Here is a 13,756-nt window from a genome sequence, read left to right as displayed (position 1 = left end):
AATAAAGTTGAAACCATTCTATTGACTGATAATACGACAGATCAGAAATATGGCGGTACCATGCAAGTATTAATTATGGGCCAAACATCGTCGAGGCAAACCGCAAATCTAAAACGAGCAATAAGCGAGACATAAAACGCACAAGAATCGATAAAACATTTAAGAAACTATTTCATCCATGAGGACATTCAAGATGAAAAGAAAGCTGAATTAAGAGGCATGCTTGCCTCCATAAAGTACATTCACAATCTCAGTCTCAAACCTCTGATTATTCTTTCCCCTCCCCTAAGCTGCCTACTAGGTATATACTCATCAAAATCGGCCACTAGAATGAAGTTTTGCTACCCCTTCGAATAGAATTACTATAAAAAAAAAAATGTAGCAAAATCACATAGCCACCTTATAACTTGAGGAAAACAAACTCTTCAACGGCCGGAATATCACCTATCTTTTTCAAAGTTTCTTTGCTGGGTTCCTCATCAACTCCAATTGCCATGACAGCTTGCTTCCGTGGAGCAATCCTTCCGACACTCATGAAGCTGACATTGACATTCTCCTCTCCTAATACGCTTCCCACCTTGCCAATCATACCAGGCTGATCAACTTGTCGGCAGAGTATAATGCTACCTTCCAAGCTCACATCCACCTCAAAAGATCCAACCCTGGTCAAATGGGGAATTCCATCCTTCACTCGTCCCTCAACCTTAATCTCCCCCGTCTCTGATATGGCACTGGCGAATTTTGATTCCACATTGGCGATTTGAACCTGGATAAAGTCAAGTGGACTCTCAGGAGAACCATCTAGAAGAATGCGTTCTTCACTTATTCTTAGTCCCCTCTGTTTAGCACTGAAATCAGCATTAACCAAGTTCACAAAAACACTGGATATGGGCTCAATCAGACCCTTGGTAATCATGGCACGGAGCACCCTGGTGTCAAGGTCATCAGGAGCCCTAGCAGAAGCATAAGTCACTTTCACATCTTTCACACCACTCCCACCTGACACTAGCTGGACAGCCAGTCTCCCAAGTTTCTCAGCAAGCTCAACATATGGTTTCAGCTCAGTCAGAACCTGCAAGGGAGTAAAAGCAATGGCAAGGGAAAAGATTGTGTTCCTTAATTTCTTGTGACAGCTGTATGAATTAAACAGTGAATTGAATTCAAGATGACATAAGCTTGTAATAATACCTCAGCAGGCACCATTGGTGCATTGACTGCAGTGGAAGCAAGCTCCCCTTTCAAGGCTCCGACAACAGCTTCGGCTATTTCAATAGCAACCCCTTCCTGCACATTAAACAGGAATTTTGTTTCATACCATGGTAAAGGAAAAAAGCAACATGTTTGTTATTATATGACCAGTAACCACACCTGAGCTTCCATAGTACTAGCACCAAGATGTGGGGTCACAGTGACCCTCTCATGCTGCACCAACTTGCTGTCTTGTGGTGGGGGCTCCACAGTGAAAACATCAAGCGCTGCCTGAGCAACGATCCCAGCATCCAAAGCCCTTACTAGGGCATCTTCATCAATCACTCCTCCACGAGCAACATTGACAATTCTAACTCCTTTCTTCATCTTCACAAAAGTCTCATCATTGAGGATCTTTGCTGTAGCAGGAGTAAGTGGCATGTGCAAGGAGATGAAATCTGCAGTTGCTAAGGCTTCATCAAAGCTCACAAGCTCCACACCAATTGCACGAGCACGGTCTGCTGGGGCATATGGATCGTGAGCAATTACATGCATGCCAAGCCCCTTGGCACGCCTAGCAACTTCTGATCCAACCTTTCCAAATCCCATGACAGCAAGCGTTTTCCCAACAAGTGACACGCCCACATATTTGTTCCTCTGCCACTTTCCTACATTAATCAAGAAACATTTGAAATAAGTACTTCTAGACAGTATATCAAATCCAATTGTCCCGTTGAAAAAGTTCATACGAATTAACAAAATTTGCACCAGAAACAAATAATAGCATTCATGGAAAAACTCAAAAATTGTAATCTTATGATGTCCATTTAATATATCCACTTAACCATAAACTTGTTATAACCATTACGAAAAGATGTGCAGTCAAAGGACATAGTTTAACCATAACTTTCCTTGACCGATATTTAAAGTTATATAATAAAAAAGAAACAGCTACCTTGACTTATGTCCATGTTTTTATTCGAATCTTCCTTTGAAATTTGTATGACAACAAACAAAATTTACATGTTTCTCTAAAACTCATTATCCTTAAACCCTTCCTAAACCCACCACACCACTATCTTTCCTGGATATGTAAAATAAGCATCTTCAGTTGCGTGCATGTTAAGTATGTTTTGAATCATCAGCTTATTTGATCTTTTAAGAGACTAAAGTATCCATAATAAATCTCTTAAGCATATAAAAAACCACATGCAAACCAGATCTCACCAAGAAAAAAAAGAGGAAAAGGAAAAAACAAAGCATAACAAACCCAGATCCACCCTTAACCGAGAGTACCTAAAAACAGCATCGCTTCAGAAGGAATGTACTTTTACTTATCAAAGTATCCAAAATCCCAGCTTTTTAATCAAAACCCATGTTTTTTAAAACCTTTAACCACTCAACAAACTCAAGCAAACACAAAAAAATAAAGAATATGCAAGCAATTGATTACCAGCTTTAACAGAGGCATCAGCCTGAGCAACATTTCTCGCCATAGCAGCCAACAAAGCAATTCCATGTTCAGCAGCAGCAATAGTATTGGCAGTAGGAGCATTGACAACCAAACATCCATGTTCAGTTGCGGCAGCAAGATCAACATTATCAATACCAACACCAGCTCTACCAACAACCTTTAATCTACCACCAGAAGATTCAAAAACTTCACGACTGACTTTAGTTCCACTACGTACAATAAGGGCATCACAAAGTGAGATCTTGGTGCAAAGTTCATCTGGGCTTAGATTGTAAGAACAGTCAACGTTTGCAAAATCTTTCAAAAGGTTTATGCCCGCTTCTCCTAGTTTTTCTGCTACCAAGACTGTTGGTTTTGAGTTTAGGCTTGCGAAGAGGACTATGAAACGTTGTTTGCGTGAGGATGTATGAAGGGGAGAGAAGGTGGGGAGTTTGTTGGTGGAAATAAGAGAGAGGGAGGAGAGATTTTTCTTGGTGATGAGGAGGTTGGAAGCGGCGGTAGGGGTGGTGGCTGCCATTTTGGTGCAGATTGTATAAAGGGAAAGGGGATCTAAGGTGGGATTTTATAGGTGTGGGATTTGGTGAGGGTTTTTTGGGATGTGAAATGCAAAAGGTAGTGCACGCGCGTGAGTGCTTGTGATTGGGGCGGGAGAGAGCGCGAGTACGCGGTGATTGCTGAGAGGGGTCGGGAATTTCATGGGGTGTCGATGAATAGTTTTTTTAAAAAAACAATTAGCTCTGGTTTAAAAAAAACCTAAAAATGGTAACAAAAAATTAAGGAACTGCTTTGTTATTGTGGGCATGTTTTTTTAAAAAAATTAATTATTTTTTATTTTAAATTAGATTTTTTATGTTTTAAAATATTTTAATATATTAATGTTAAGGAAATATAGATTAAGGGATGATATTAAGATAAGAACGGTTAAATGATCCAATAAAAACAAAATTAAAAGTAAAGGGACCAAATACAACATTAGCGGGTCCTTGCGATGACTGACTAAAAATAAAGAAGTTAGGACCTAACTAGACAACTAATGCAGTAATTAGTTCTTTGTTTCGTCAGCGGTTAATTTTGTGAAAAGGTTTCAAAAACATCGTCGGTGTAATCAAAAGAGAAAAAAACAAATTCTCCTCCTGTTGTGCCGGCATGTTTTTGTTTTAACTATTTTTAGTCGTAAAGAGGGACGAGTGGTGGGTCAAGTGACAAGGAGGCTGCATGTGTGTAAATGAGACGTCACCGTTCAAGATTAACACTGAAATTATTGGAATCCTCGTCCTCGTTGTTTGATGTCTGTGTAGATTTTCTTCTATATTACGAAGAAAATTGGATTACAAACACTGAATTAAATTATATTTGTGCCTATTTTAGTAGGAAATTAAAATTAAAATTAAAATCTAACCAGACTCATTCAATAAAAATAAATATATATTACATTAAAAAATAATATAAAATTATTATCGAAACACATTATATTAAAACTTTATTAACCAACTAGTTATATATTCAAATTTTATTATTTTTATTCTATTTAATAAAAATTAAATAGGTTTGTGTAGGCTCATCTAGATTAATACACTTATAAAAACCCAATTTGATTCTCGTGTTGAATAGAAAAAAGAAAAAAAATTAACAATCAAAATCTGGATTTTATGCATAATTTAGAGTGAATCTAGCTGAATAAAAAAACTCGTATCACAGAGAAGACGAACATGCTCAATGAATGTCATTGAATAATATAAAGTTAATATTAGTAAAGTTTCAAGATCCAGAGAACGAAGGCCTGTATTATACGGTTGAGAATCAAAGACTTTGGAGGATGGTGGGCCCTATTCGCCGTTGGATTTGGGTTGGATTATTAATGACAGTTCTATGGCTTGCTCATAGAAAGGTACATTCCAAAAAAAAAAAAAAAAAAAAAGGCAAGAGGGGAAGCCCTCTTGATTTCGTTTTGACTCCTAGCTCTGCAAAGGCTAGAAAGAGACGTGAGTGAATGTAAGAAATTTTTAAATAAAAAAAACAATGACTGGAAAAGGGCGTAAGTGTATTTTATTGTATATTTATATTTTTAAAAAAATGAGAAGAATAGAAGAACATTTCATAGCTGGCGGTTCCTAATTAGTTAAAATTTATATGTGTTGGAATCTATATATAACACAGGATAAGACCCAATAATACCCCATGATTTTAAATTAAAAAATAATAACGTGCAAATTATTGTGTTTATTTATATAAATTTTAGGGTAATGTTAAATCCCATAACCAAGTGCTCTCAATTATTTCACGATCTATAGTGAGTGACTTTCAAGAAAGGCTCCTGGTCTGGTGATTTCATTTAACATGATTTTTGAACTATAATTTTTAATTTTTAATCATGATTTTAAAATTATTTTCCACGAATAACTTATGAAAAAATTAGTTTAAATAATTTCAAGTTAAGAATATGTTTAATAAAAATAACTCAAAATATTTTTTTATAGAAGTAATATAATATAATCTATAGTCTATATGTTAAAATTTATTTATTTATTTATTTATTTATTATTAAATCAAAACTTTCACTCGAATTTACAATAAACTTGTAATTTAAGTTAAAAGTTATCTCCAACAAACATCCTCATGACTGTTCTTTGAATTAAAATCTTAAAAACAACTTAAATCATTTTAAAAAAAACACATCAAATAAAACCTTAATCATTCATCTTATAAATAAATATATTACAAACTATAGCAAAAAAAAAAAAAACCGACCTCTTCCATACTTGCCAGGTGCCCGAAACCGGACCGGGACAAAACATGACCCGTACTTGAATCGGTTTTAAAAACAGTGCATGGCGCTGGAGCAAAAATCCATGACCTTCCCTAGTGGGGAGACAGGCTTGAATCGACAAATTTAGGCGTGGGCCCATATCCAATGAAGAATCAGAGACGAGCACACAGGTATACAGCCCATAATGGAACCTGGATTGGGGATTTTGGTATGATCTGTTAGGCCAGTCTGTATGGCAACAACGCGACGAGGCATGAAAAATTATTATCTTTTAAGTTATTAATTTTATTTATTATATTTGCCAAACGTGTAAAGAATATATCTTCGAGGTATAATAAATTCTTAAAATTTATTGATAATAACTTGTATAAATTTCTTTAAAAAAATTATTTTATTTTTAATAAATGTATTCATAGATTTTGTACAGATTTTGCAGAGAAAAAATAAGAAGAAAAGAAAATTGTTTTCTAGTTTATTTTTGTCAATAAATAAAATAATATTCTTTCAAAATAATGTATTTGTAAAAATTTAAAAACACACCTCTACAAATAAATATGTATGTAGAATTCAAAAATACAACCTTTTCAAATTAAAAGAATAACATCGTAACAGGTATTATATATAATTAATGAATTAATTTCAAAAATTAATTAATTAAATTAAATATTTTTTTAAAATATTTTTTTTAACATTCAAATCTATTGATTTGGTGTCTCTCACTTTGTAAAGCACAGCAAAACTTTTTTTTTTAATATGAAATAAAAATCTCTTTGTTTTACCTAATATTCAAGCTATCATAGCATGTTGTGCCATGAAAACTCAATTTTTCTGGTGGAATAGAAACCAGTTGAACTTACAATTCAAATTACAACAAGGGGTATAATTAAAGTACAACAAAATTCTTTATTTTTTAAAGTGAGATAGAGATCTTTTTGCTTTACTTAATATTCAAGTTATTATAACATGATTTGCCATCAAAACTCATTATTTTTTGTGGAATAGAAACCGGTTGAACTTACTATACAAATTACGAGGAGGGTGCATGTAATTGCAAAAGAAAAGAGGTGATTCAATATGCGGTTTTTTTTAGTATTTTAACAGTGAATAATCATATATTTGTATCAATATTTCTTTTTTAAAAATTCATGAAATTGATGGAGGGTGATAAAAGACCTAACGTCTATCAATTAATTTTTTTTTGGTGGGATTTAGAAATATTTCAATGATAAAATCAATGATCTTTAATAAAAAAAATTACAATAAATAGGGAATGAGCTTTAAATTTTAAGAACAAAAATATTTTTTTCATGTATGATAAATGTTTTTAGAATAAGAGTATGAATATTTAAAAAACAAAAAAATATTAACTTTTTATATTTGTGGTTCAGAGGGCATATATAATTTTTAAACCTTGTCATGTTGCTTCCATTAAGGGTTAAAATGTTATTTTTTACTATTATTAGTAATGACAAATAAATATCTCTATACAACATTAATGATGAATAAATACAAATAATAAATATTTCTTACACAATATTAATGTTAATAAAAATATAGTAGGTTATTGATAAACTTTTATACACTCAAAGATATAAAGAGATGATTATTTTTTAGTATCAACCTTCTATGTTAAAAGCTATAAAAATAAACAAATAATAATCTTGTGACCCAACATAAGACATATAATGATTGTTAATTTCATATGCATATGAACCCGGAATGATTTCAAATCTATGGGTGATGGGTAAGGCATATTATCAAACTCATACATGTCACGACTCAATACATAGCTGAATTAAAAAATGTTGGATTTGATATTTTATCAAACTCATATATATTTAGATTCAGTATATAGCTGAATTCAAAAATATTATTATTTTAGCTTGACATATACAAAAATAAAGTATACTAGGTTATTACCCTGAATTTGATTCTTTATGATGATCCCTCATAAAAACCATGGATATTAGTTGCACAGCGTAATCATGGCACGTAGATTCGCAAGCAAGGTGGTAACGCAGGTATGCCCCTGAATCACGCATTTTAAAACCAGATACAAACCCAGAGTCGCTGGACGTTAACCAAACCAGGGAAGAGCCTACTCAAAGCAGCCCCACACTAGCCTGATCATCACAAGAAAATAGATTTATAACTAATGGAATTAGACACTCAAGCACGTCGAAATTAAAATATCTACTGAACATAACAGGATTACGCAATCAATATTCATTTGGTTCCAATAAAAATTGCTCCATCAGAGTCCGGCAATCAGCAAAAACCAAAAGGGTAAAAACAACGCAGAAATCAACAGTACAGTACAGTACAGAATCCACTCACGTCAAACACTAGGCAATCAATTCCCTTTATTTTAAGCAAAGAAGATGCAGAATCCTTGAGGTAAGCATCTGCCAATATGTGGCCCAGCTTAACCTGACTTTCAGCTGTTAACTGAAGACGATCCTCTTTAAGATGCAATCCCTTGGCATCAACGCATACCACATTTGGTAGATTAATCCCTGGTCGTGCTTCTCTCACCTTTTCCACGTACTTACCATCTCCTGATATAATTGCTACCTCCAATTTAATCAGAATACACAGATCATCAAAATTTCTAATTACCAAAAACCCCTTGGACGAAAGAAATTCTCGCAATCTATACAAACCAAGTTGATAACTTCATTGCCCCAACTTCTCAGACAGAAAGGACGAGTTGGTGCTACAAGAATTCCAATGAATCCTACTAATAAGACATGATGTAAAGTTAATAATGTAATAAAGCAGTACTTACCATGATAATTGGAAGTGAAGGGAGACCAAGATCCTCTCTAACATCCTCAATAAGCCTCTCCATGTTCCTCTGGTAAACCTCAGCATCATGAATATGCGACGTGTCACTCTCTCCTTGATACCATAAAGTCTGCATGTACCGTTTTTAATTAGTGTTTGATGATCATGCATATGAGTTTGTTTGTTCAACTGCTTTTGTGCACAGTTTTAATTTGCCCGAGGATTTCTTACATTGAAGTTGCTCGAGCATCGTTAACAGAAGTCTTTATTTCCTGTCGTGCATGATTGCTTGTAACAATTGTTTCAGTTGCTGGTCAGGAAGTTCACTAGTCGATATCTAAATAGTGTTGTCTGCAGCAACATGTGATTGGCAATTTGTTGTGGAAAAGGATTTACTCTTGACCTGCTTGTTTATAATTTATCCTTTTTCTTTTTGTGGGGTGGATGATACTTAAAGTTCTGCCTTGTGCTGTTTGCTAAGTTGAAGAAATTAAATTGCCTTTGCAATTTGCTAGGGATGATTTTTGGAAATTCTCCTTTATGGGATATGTTTCGATCAGGGCCACTTGCTTCTTGGACTGGACAGGTTGAAGAAATAGTAATAAGGCCTTGAACTCCAAGCTCATGGATTATGAAGATGTTGGTAATCATTAAAATTATTTTTAAAAATATTTTTTATTTAAAAATATATTAAAATAAATTATTTTTTATATCAGTATATCAAAATAATCTAAAAATATCAAAATATATTAAATTAAAATAAAAAATAAAATTTTTTTTAAATATATTTTTAAAACATAAAAACAAATAATTCCTAAGATTATTCCTGCATCCACACTTTTTAGTGGTTTAATAACTACTCCGTCTGAAAGTTTTTTGAAGAATTTTATTTTCAATCAAATTATTTATACAAAGCCTTTGATCTTCTTGTTCTTGTTCTTCTTCTTTTCCTTGACTTTCTTTTGTTTCATAGCGTTTTTCGAGAAAGTCAATTAAAAATCTTTAATGTTATGAAATCCCAATCATCCAAGCCATCCGACACCAACTGCAATCTTCAATTGGACATGTTTGTGATGAAATATATTTTTTAAAAGTATTTTTTTAATTAAAAAATATATTTTTTTATTTTTAACATTAAAATATTAAACTATAAAAAAAATATTAATTTAATATTTTTTAAAAAAATTACTTTTAAAAATAGATATTTATCCTGCACCACTCCGACGGAGATTCAGAATTGCCAAGTACAATAATGAAATTGTAAAGATATAACAATTAACTTAGGCCCCGTTTGTTTACTGGAAAATAGTTTTTTTTAAAGTAAATTCCAGTAAAGTGAATTATTTTCTGATGTTTGGTAGTGTAATGAAAAATAAATTGGAAAACACTTTCTAATGTTTGGTTATGTCATGGAAAATAAGCTGAAAAATAACTTATTAATGTTTTATTTTTCTTAAGTTTATTAAAATAATGAGAAGCAAATCTTACAAATTAAAAAGTTGAATGAGAATGAAATTAAAAAAATATATAATTTGATAAATTATCTCAAATAAAATAAATAATAATCAAAATAATAGAGATCAAATTTAAAAAATAAAAATAAATAAAAGATGAAGAAATTAAAATAATAATAATTAATATTTCATAAATTATTTTAAATAAAATAAGTAACAACCAAAAAAACGATAACCAAATTTGATAGATAAAAAATTTTAATAAAAAATTGATAAGAGAAAAACAAATAACAATTATAAAAATGAGGATCAAAGTTAATATAAAAATTAAATTTTAAGAGATGAAATTAAAAAATAAATATTCAAAACAAAACATATATAGCAATTAAAAGTTTAAGGATCAAATTTGATATAATTAACAAATAATATGACATTTCTAAATTTTTTACAACTTCCGAAAAGTGTTTTCATTCAAATTTTTTAGAAAAACACTTTTCTGAAAACCATGCTAAATTTTTCCCTGACTAAAAATTGTTTTTTGTTAATCAATTTTTTAAATAATAAACAAATACAAAAAAAATTTGAAAAATAATTTTTCCAAAATAATTTTTCAAGAAACATACATACCCTTAAATTGTTCATTATATTATTGCAATCAAACAAAACAGGACTTAAATCGAAATAAGTCTAAGAAATATAATTTATTTATTACGACTGTAAAATCAGTCGTAGACAAATGAAAGGGAACACACTGATCCCATAGGCATAACTTCAGACAGCATGAACACAACCCAACACACTGGGAATTGATTCGCCTAGTTTCTTAAAGCAAGGAAAGCAAGCACGTGAAGAACACAAGGTTACTGAGATGCTGAAAAATGTTTGAGGTAGGCATCAGCCAACATGTTGCCCAGCTTGACCTGAGATTCGGTTGTTAGGTGAAGATGATCCTCCTTGAGATCCAATCCCTTGGCATCCACACATACCACATTTGGCAGATTGATGTTTAGCTGTGCTTCTCTTACTTTTTCCATGTAGTTATCATCCAATCCTGATGCGATTGCTACCTACATTACAAAACATATTTTGCAACTTAATCACGACAATAAATGACTACTTAATAAGACCCTTTCAGAGAATGATGCCAGAAATTAAGAAAATCATAAGTGCTGTAGACCGAACCTGGATGATAGGAAGGGAAGGCAAGCCGAGATCCTCTCTAACATTCTCAATCAGCTTCTCCATGTTCTCCTGGTACGCGTCAGCTTCAATCTGGGTGGATGTGTCACTCTCTCCTTGGAACCACAATAAACCCTTAATCTCTCCACCATCTTTCACACTCTCCTTCGCTCTCTTCACCATATTCTCATACAATTCCTCTCCTCGTGCCCACTCTTTAATCGCCGTGCCACCCACCGCACACGGCACCAAACCCACAACCCCGGTGATCCGCTCCCTCACAGCGTTGGCGAACGACATGCCTGGCCCCACCCCACAAGCCTTTTTTGTATCAATATCAGCGTGGATTTGTTCACTTGCCGGTTCCCATTTGAGTTTGGCTGATAAACGGAGGATGTTGGGGTGAGGTTGGCATTCTAGAGGTACCACCCTGTCCCAAAGCTTCTGGTTGTTGTGGGAGTCTTTGATGACGCCGCCGCGACCGGACATATTGCTCTGTCCAGCTAATACGAAAATCGTTTTGGTCGATTGGGCCACTTCTTCCATTTCCAGATGACCAGTGCCTTCGTTTTTCTTTATCTGCTTCAAGAATCGGAGTTGGATCTTCTGGGAAAGGAGGATAACGATACTGATATAGAGCAGGACATCATTACATAGAAGGGTGCGGTAATACCGCAGTTACTGTTGTCGTTGAATGTTGTCGATGTCTGGGGTTGCTTGCAGAATCTCAGTGGAAATAAATGCGACGCGCAGGGGAAAAGAGTGGATCTTAATGGGCTAAACAAACTGCTTAGGTCCAGCTGCAAGTCTCGAGTTATGTCAAAATAGTTTGGGCTTGTTTCTGTGTTTGACTATTAAGCCCAACTGACCCCTCTTGACTAGGAAGTAATAACGAGACTGTCCATCCCCGGGAGGACCATGGCCAAGGGTGTATTTCTCTTCTTAATTTCATAGTTACTCGCAATGTTATGTTAAGAATAGGCATTGCTAATAATGGTGTGCTTGCGCGGCATATTTATTTTTTAACGGTCGTTGTTTGTGTTTTCTTTCTTTCTTTCTTTTCTTGAGGTGATCCTGTTTCTGTGTTTAATGATAACTTTTTTTTTTCCTTAAAAAATCAATTCAACCTAGCAATTTAAACTATAATATAAAATCTTAAGATATGATTTATATTGTTCTTTAACACACCCCCTCAAGTGAAAATTATTTGAACTTAAAATTTGCACATGCCCACGTTACCTTGTGCATGATTTCTATCAAATAAATGAGGTGGTGAGATTCGAACTCGTGACCATTTGGTTATTAAGACTTTAATACCCATGTCAAATAATCAATTCAACCCAGTAGTTTAAACTGTTAGATAAGATCCCAATACATAATTTATATTATTTTCTAACATATTCTACTTTAAAGTGCAAGGATCGAGGGGGGAGAAATATACATACACTACATTGAAAAAAAAAATATAAGTAACCAACGTACCGCTCGAGTGTTAGACTTTTGAGTATGCAATTCATCTTAACTAGATATAGCATGGTATTTGTATTTTATAGCTGGTTCGTTTTTGTGTTACATAAGTTTTTTTAAAAATAAATATATTTTATTTTATTTTATTATGTTTATTGATTAATTTTTGATATATTAATATTAAAAATTATTAAAAAAAAAATTACAATCACAACATCATTCTAGCACTTAGAAAAAAAAAGGATGAGAGTACTTTGAATGGAAGGGGATTGCCTCTCTTTAATTTAGAAATGAGTTAAATCAAAGCTCTCGAATCTTTTGCTTTTCTACGCTTCAAATGTATTATAATTCTAAATATAAGCTTTAGTCATTCATCAATATATGTTGTTGTATACATGTAACTCTTGAGCAAATATATAGTAAATTTATAATCAGAACTATTTACATAATTGAAATTAATATTTTTTTTATCAAGTATTTTTTATATTCTCTTTATATTAAACATTTAACTTGTTTAACAAGAACGCATTGCTTCTATGAGTGTCATTGTTTATGTCATGACTAACATAATGATCATATCAAAATAAATATTATAAACTGATTGTTAATTCAATTCTACAAAAAAACTATAATTATATGAAAATAAACCCAAATTGAATCTCATAACTATCTCAATTAATAGATGGTCTCACCTGCTTATGCATTTAAAATGAATTTTCAAAGCTAAGTAGCAAAAAATTATGTTGAATAGGATCATTATATTAAAATTTTAATTTAAAATTTTAATATTGCATATATATATTTTAGAATAGTATTCTGAAACGCAAATAATCATATTCATGTTATTATTGTATATAAACTAAATAAAAATTCACATGTTGAATAGTTTCAAATCAAGATAAAAAAAAATTTATCAATCATTTCCTAAACTAAACAAGAAAAAATAATTTTTTTTTCTAAAAATCCTTCTGCATCATATACTATGAAAATAAACCCAAATTGAATCTCATATCTATCTCAATTAATAGATGGTCTCACCTGCTTATGCATTTAAAATGAATTTTCAAAGCTATCCATGGCTACTCGATTACTTTCTCTGTGTCTCTTTTAGCTTTTTCGTTACAATTAGCTGATATGTTAATTCTACAATTTATCTATAATGTTTTCTATCATCATTCTCTAAATGTCTTTGCGAGGAGATAAAACTCCTAACTTTCCTTTACATAATCACGTCTTGTTACATAACTTTTTTCAACCACAATTATTCAATAAGTAACCGTCGAAATCATTAGGTTTAAATACTATCTAACACGGACGAAAACAAACAAAATGCACACCAAACACAGGTAACAAAAAATTATGTTGAATAGGATCATTATATTAAAATTTTAATATTGTATATATATTTTTTAGAATAGTATTCTGAAACGCAAATAATCA

General features: G+C 32.4%; 3 protein-coding genes across 3 annotated transcripts; all 3 read right to left on the bottom strand.

Annotated features, from left to right (window-relative positions):
• Positions 1-158: 158 nt before the first annotated feature.
• LOC133680377 (D-3-phosphoglycerate dehydrogenase 1, chloroplastic-like) lies at positions 159-3,246 on the bottom strand. The gene is made up of 4 exons (XM_062103292.1): positions 2,642-3,246; positions 1,369-1,856; positions 1,189-1,284; positions 159-1,072 (listed from the first exon to the last, which is right to left on the bottom strand). The coding sequence occupies exons 1-4, from the start codon at positions 3,177-3,179 to the stop codon at positions 401-403; spliced, it is 1,794 nt and encodes a 597-aa protein (XP_061959276.1). The 5' UTR covers positions 3,180-3,246; the 3' UTR covers positions 159-400.
• A 4,487-nt stretch (positions 3,247-7,733) lies between these two features.
• Positions 7,734-8,352, bottom strand: LOC133680177 (probable carbohydrate esterase At4g34215). The gene is made up of 2 exons (XM_062102992.1): positions 8,218-8,352; positions 7,734-8,003 (listed from the first exon to the last, which is right to left on the bottom strand). Exons 1-2 carry the CDS (start codon positions 8,350-8,352, stop codon positions 7,734-7,736), a joined length of 405 nt encoding a protein of 134 aa, XP_061958976.1.
• Positions 8,353-10,352: 2,000 nt separating this feature from the next.
• Positions 10,353-11,591, bottom strand: LOC133679669 (probable carbohydrate esterase At4g34215). The gene is made up of 2 exons (XM_062102337.1): positions 10,853-11,591; positions 10,353-10,737 (listed from the first exon to the last, which is right to left on the bottom strand). The coding sequence occupies exons 1-2, from the start codon at positions 11,393-11,395 to the stop codon at positions 10,531-10,533; spliced, it is 750 nt and encodes a 249-aa protein (XP_061958321.1). The 5' UTR covers positions 11,396-11,591; the 3' UTR covers positions 10,353-10,530.
• Positions 11,592-13,756: the final 2,165 nt, after the last annotated feature.

Source organism: Populus nigra, chromosome 19, assembly GCF_951802175.1.
Source record: "Populus nigra chromosome 19, ddPopNigr1.1, whole genome shotgun sequence".
Lineage (NCBI taxonomy): Eukaryota > Viridiplantae > Streptophyta > Magnoliopsida > Malpighiales > Salicaceae > Populus > Populus nigra.
The sequence above is the reverse complement of the archived record's forward strand: the minus strand, read 5'-3'. Positions and strand labels throughout refer to the sequence as shown.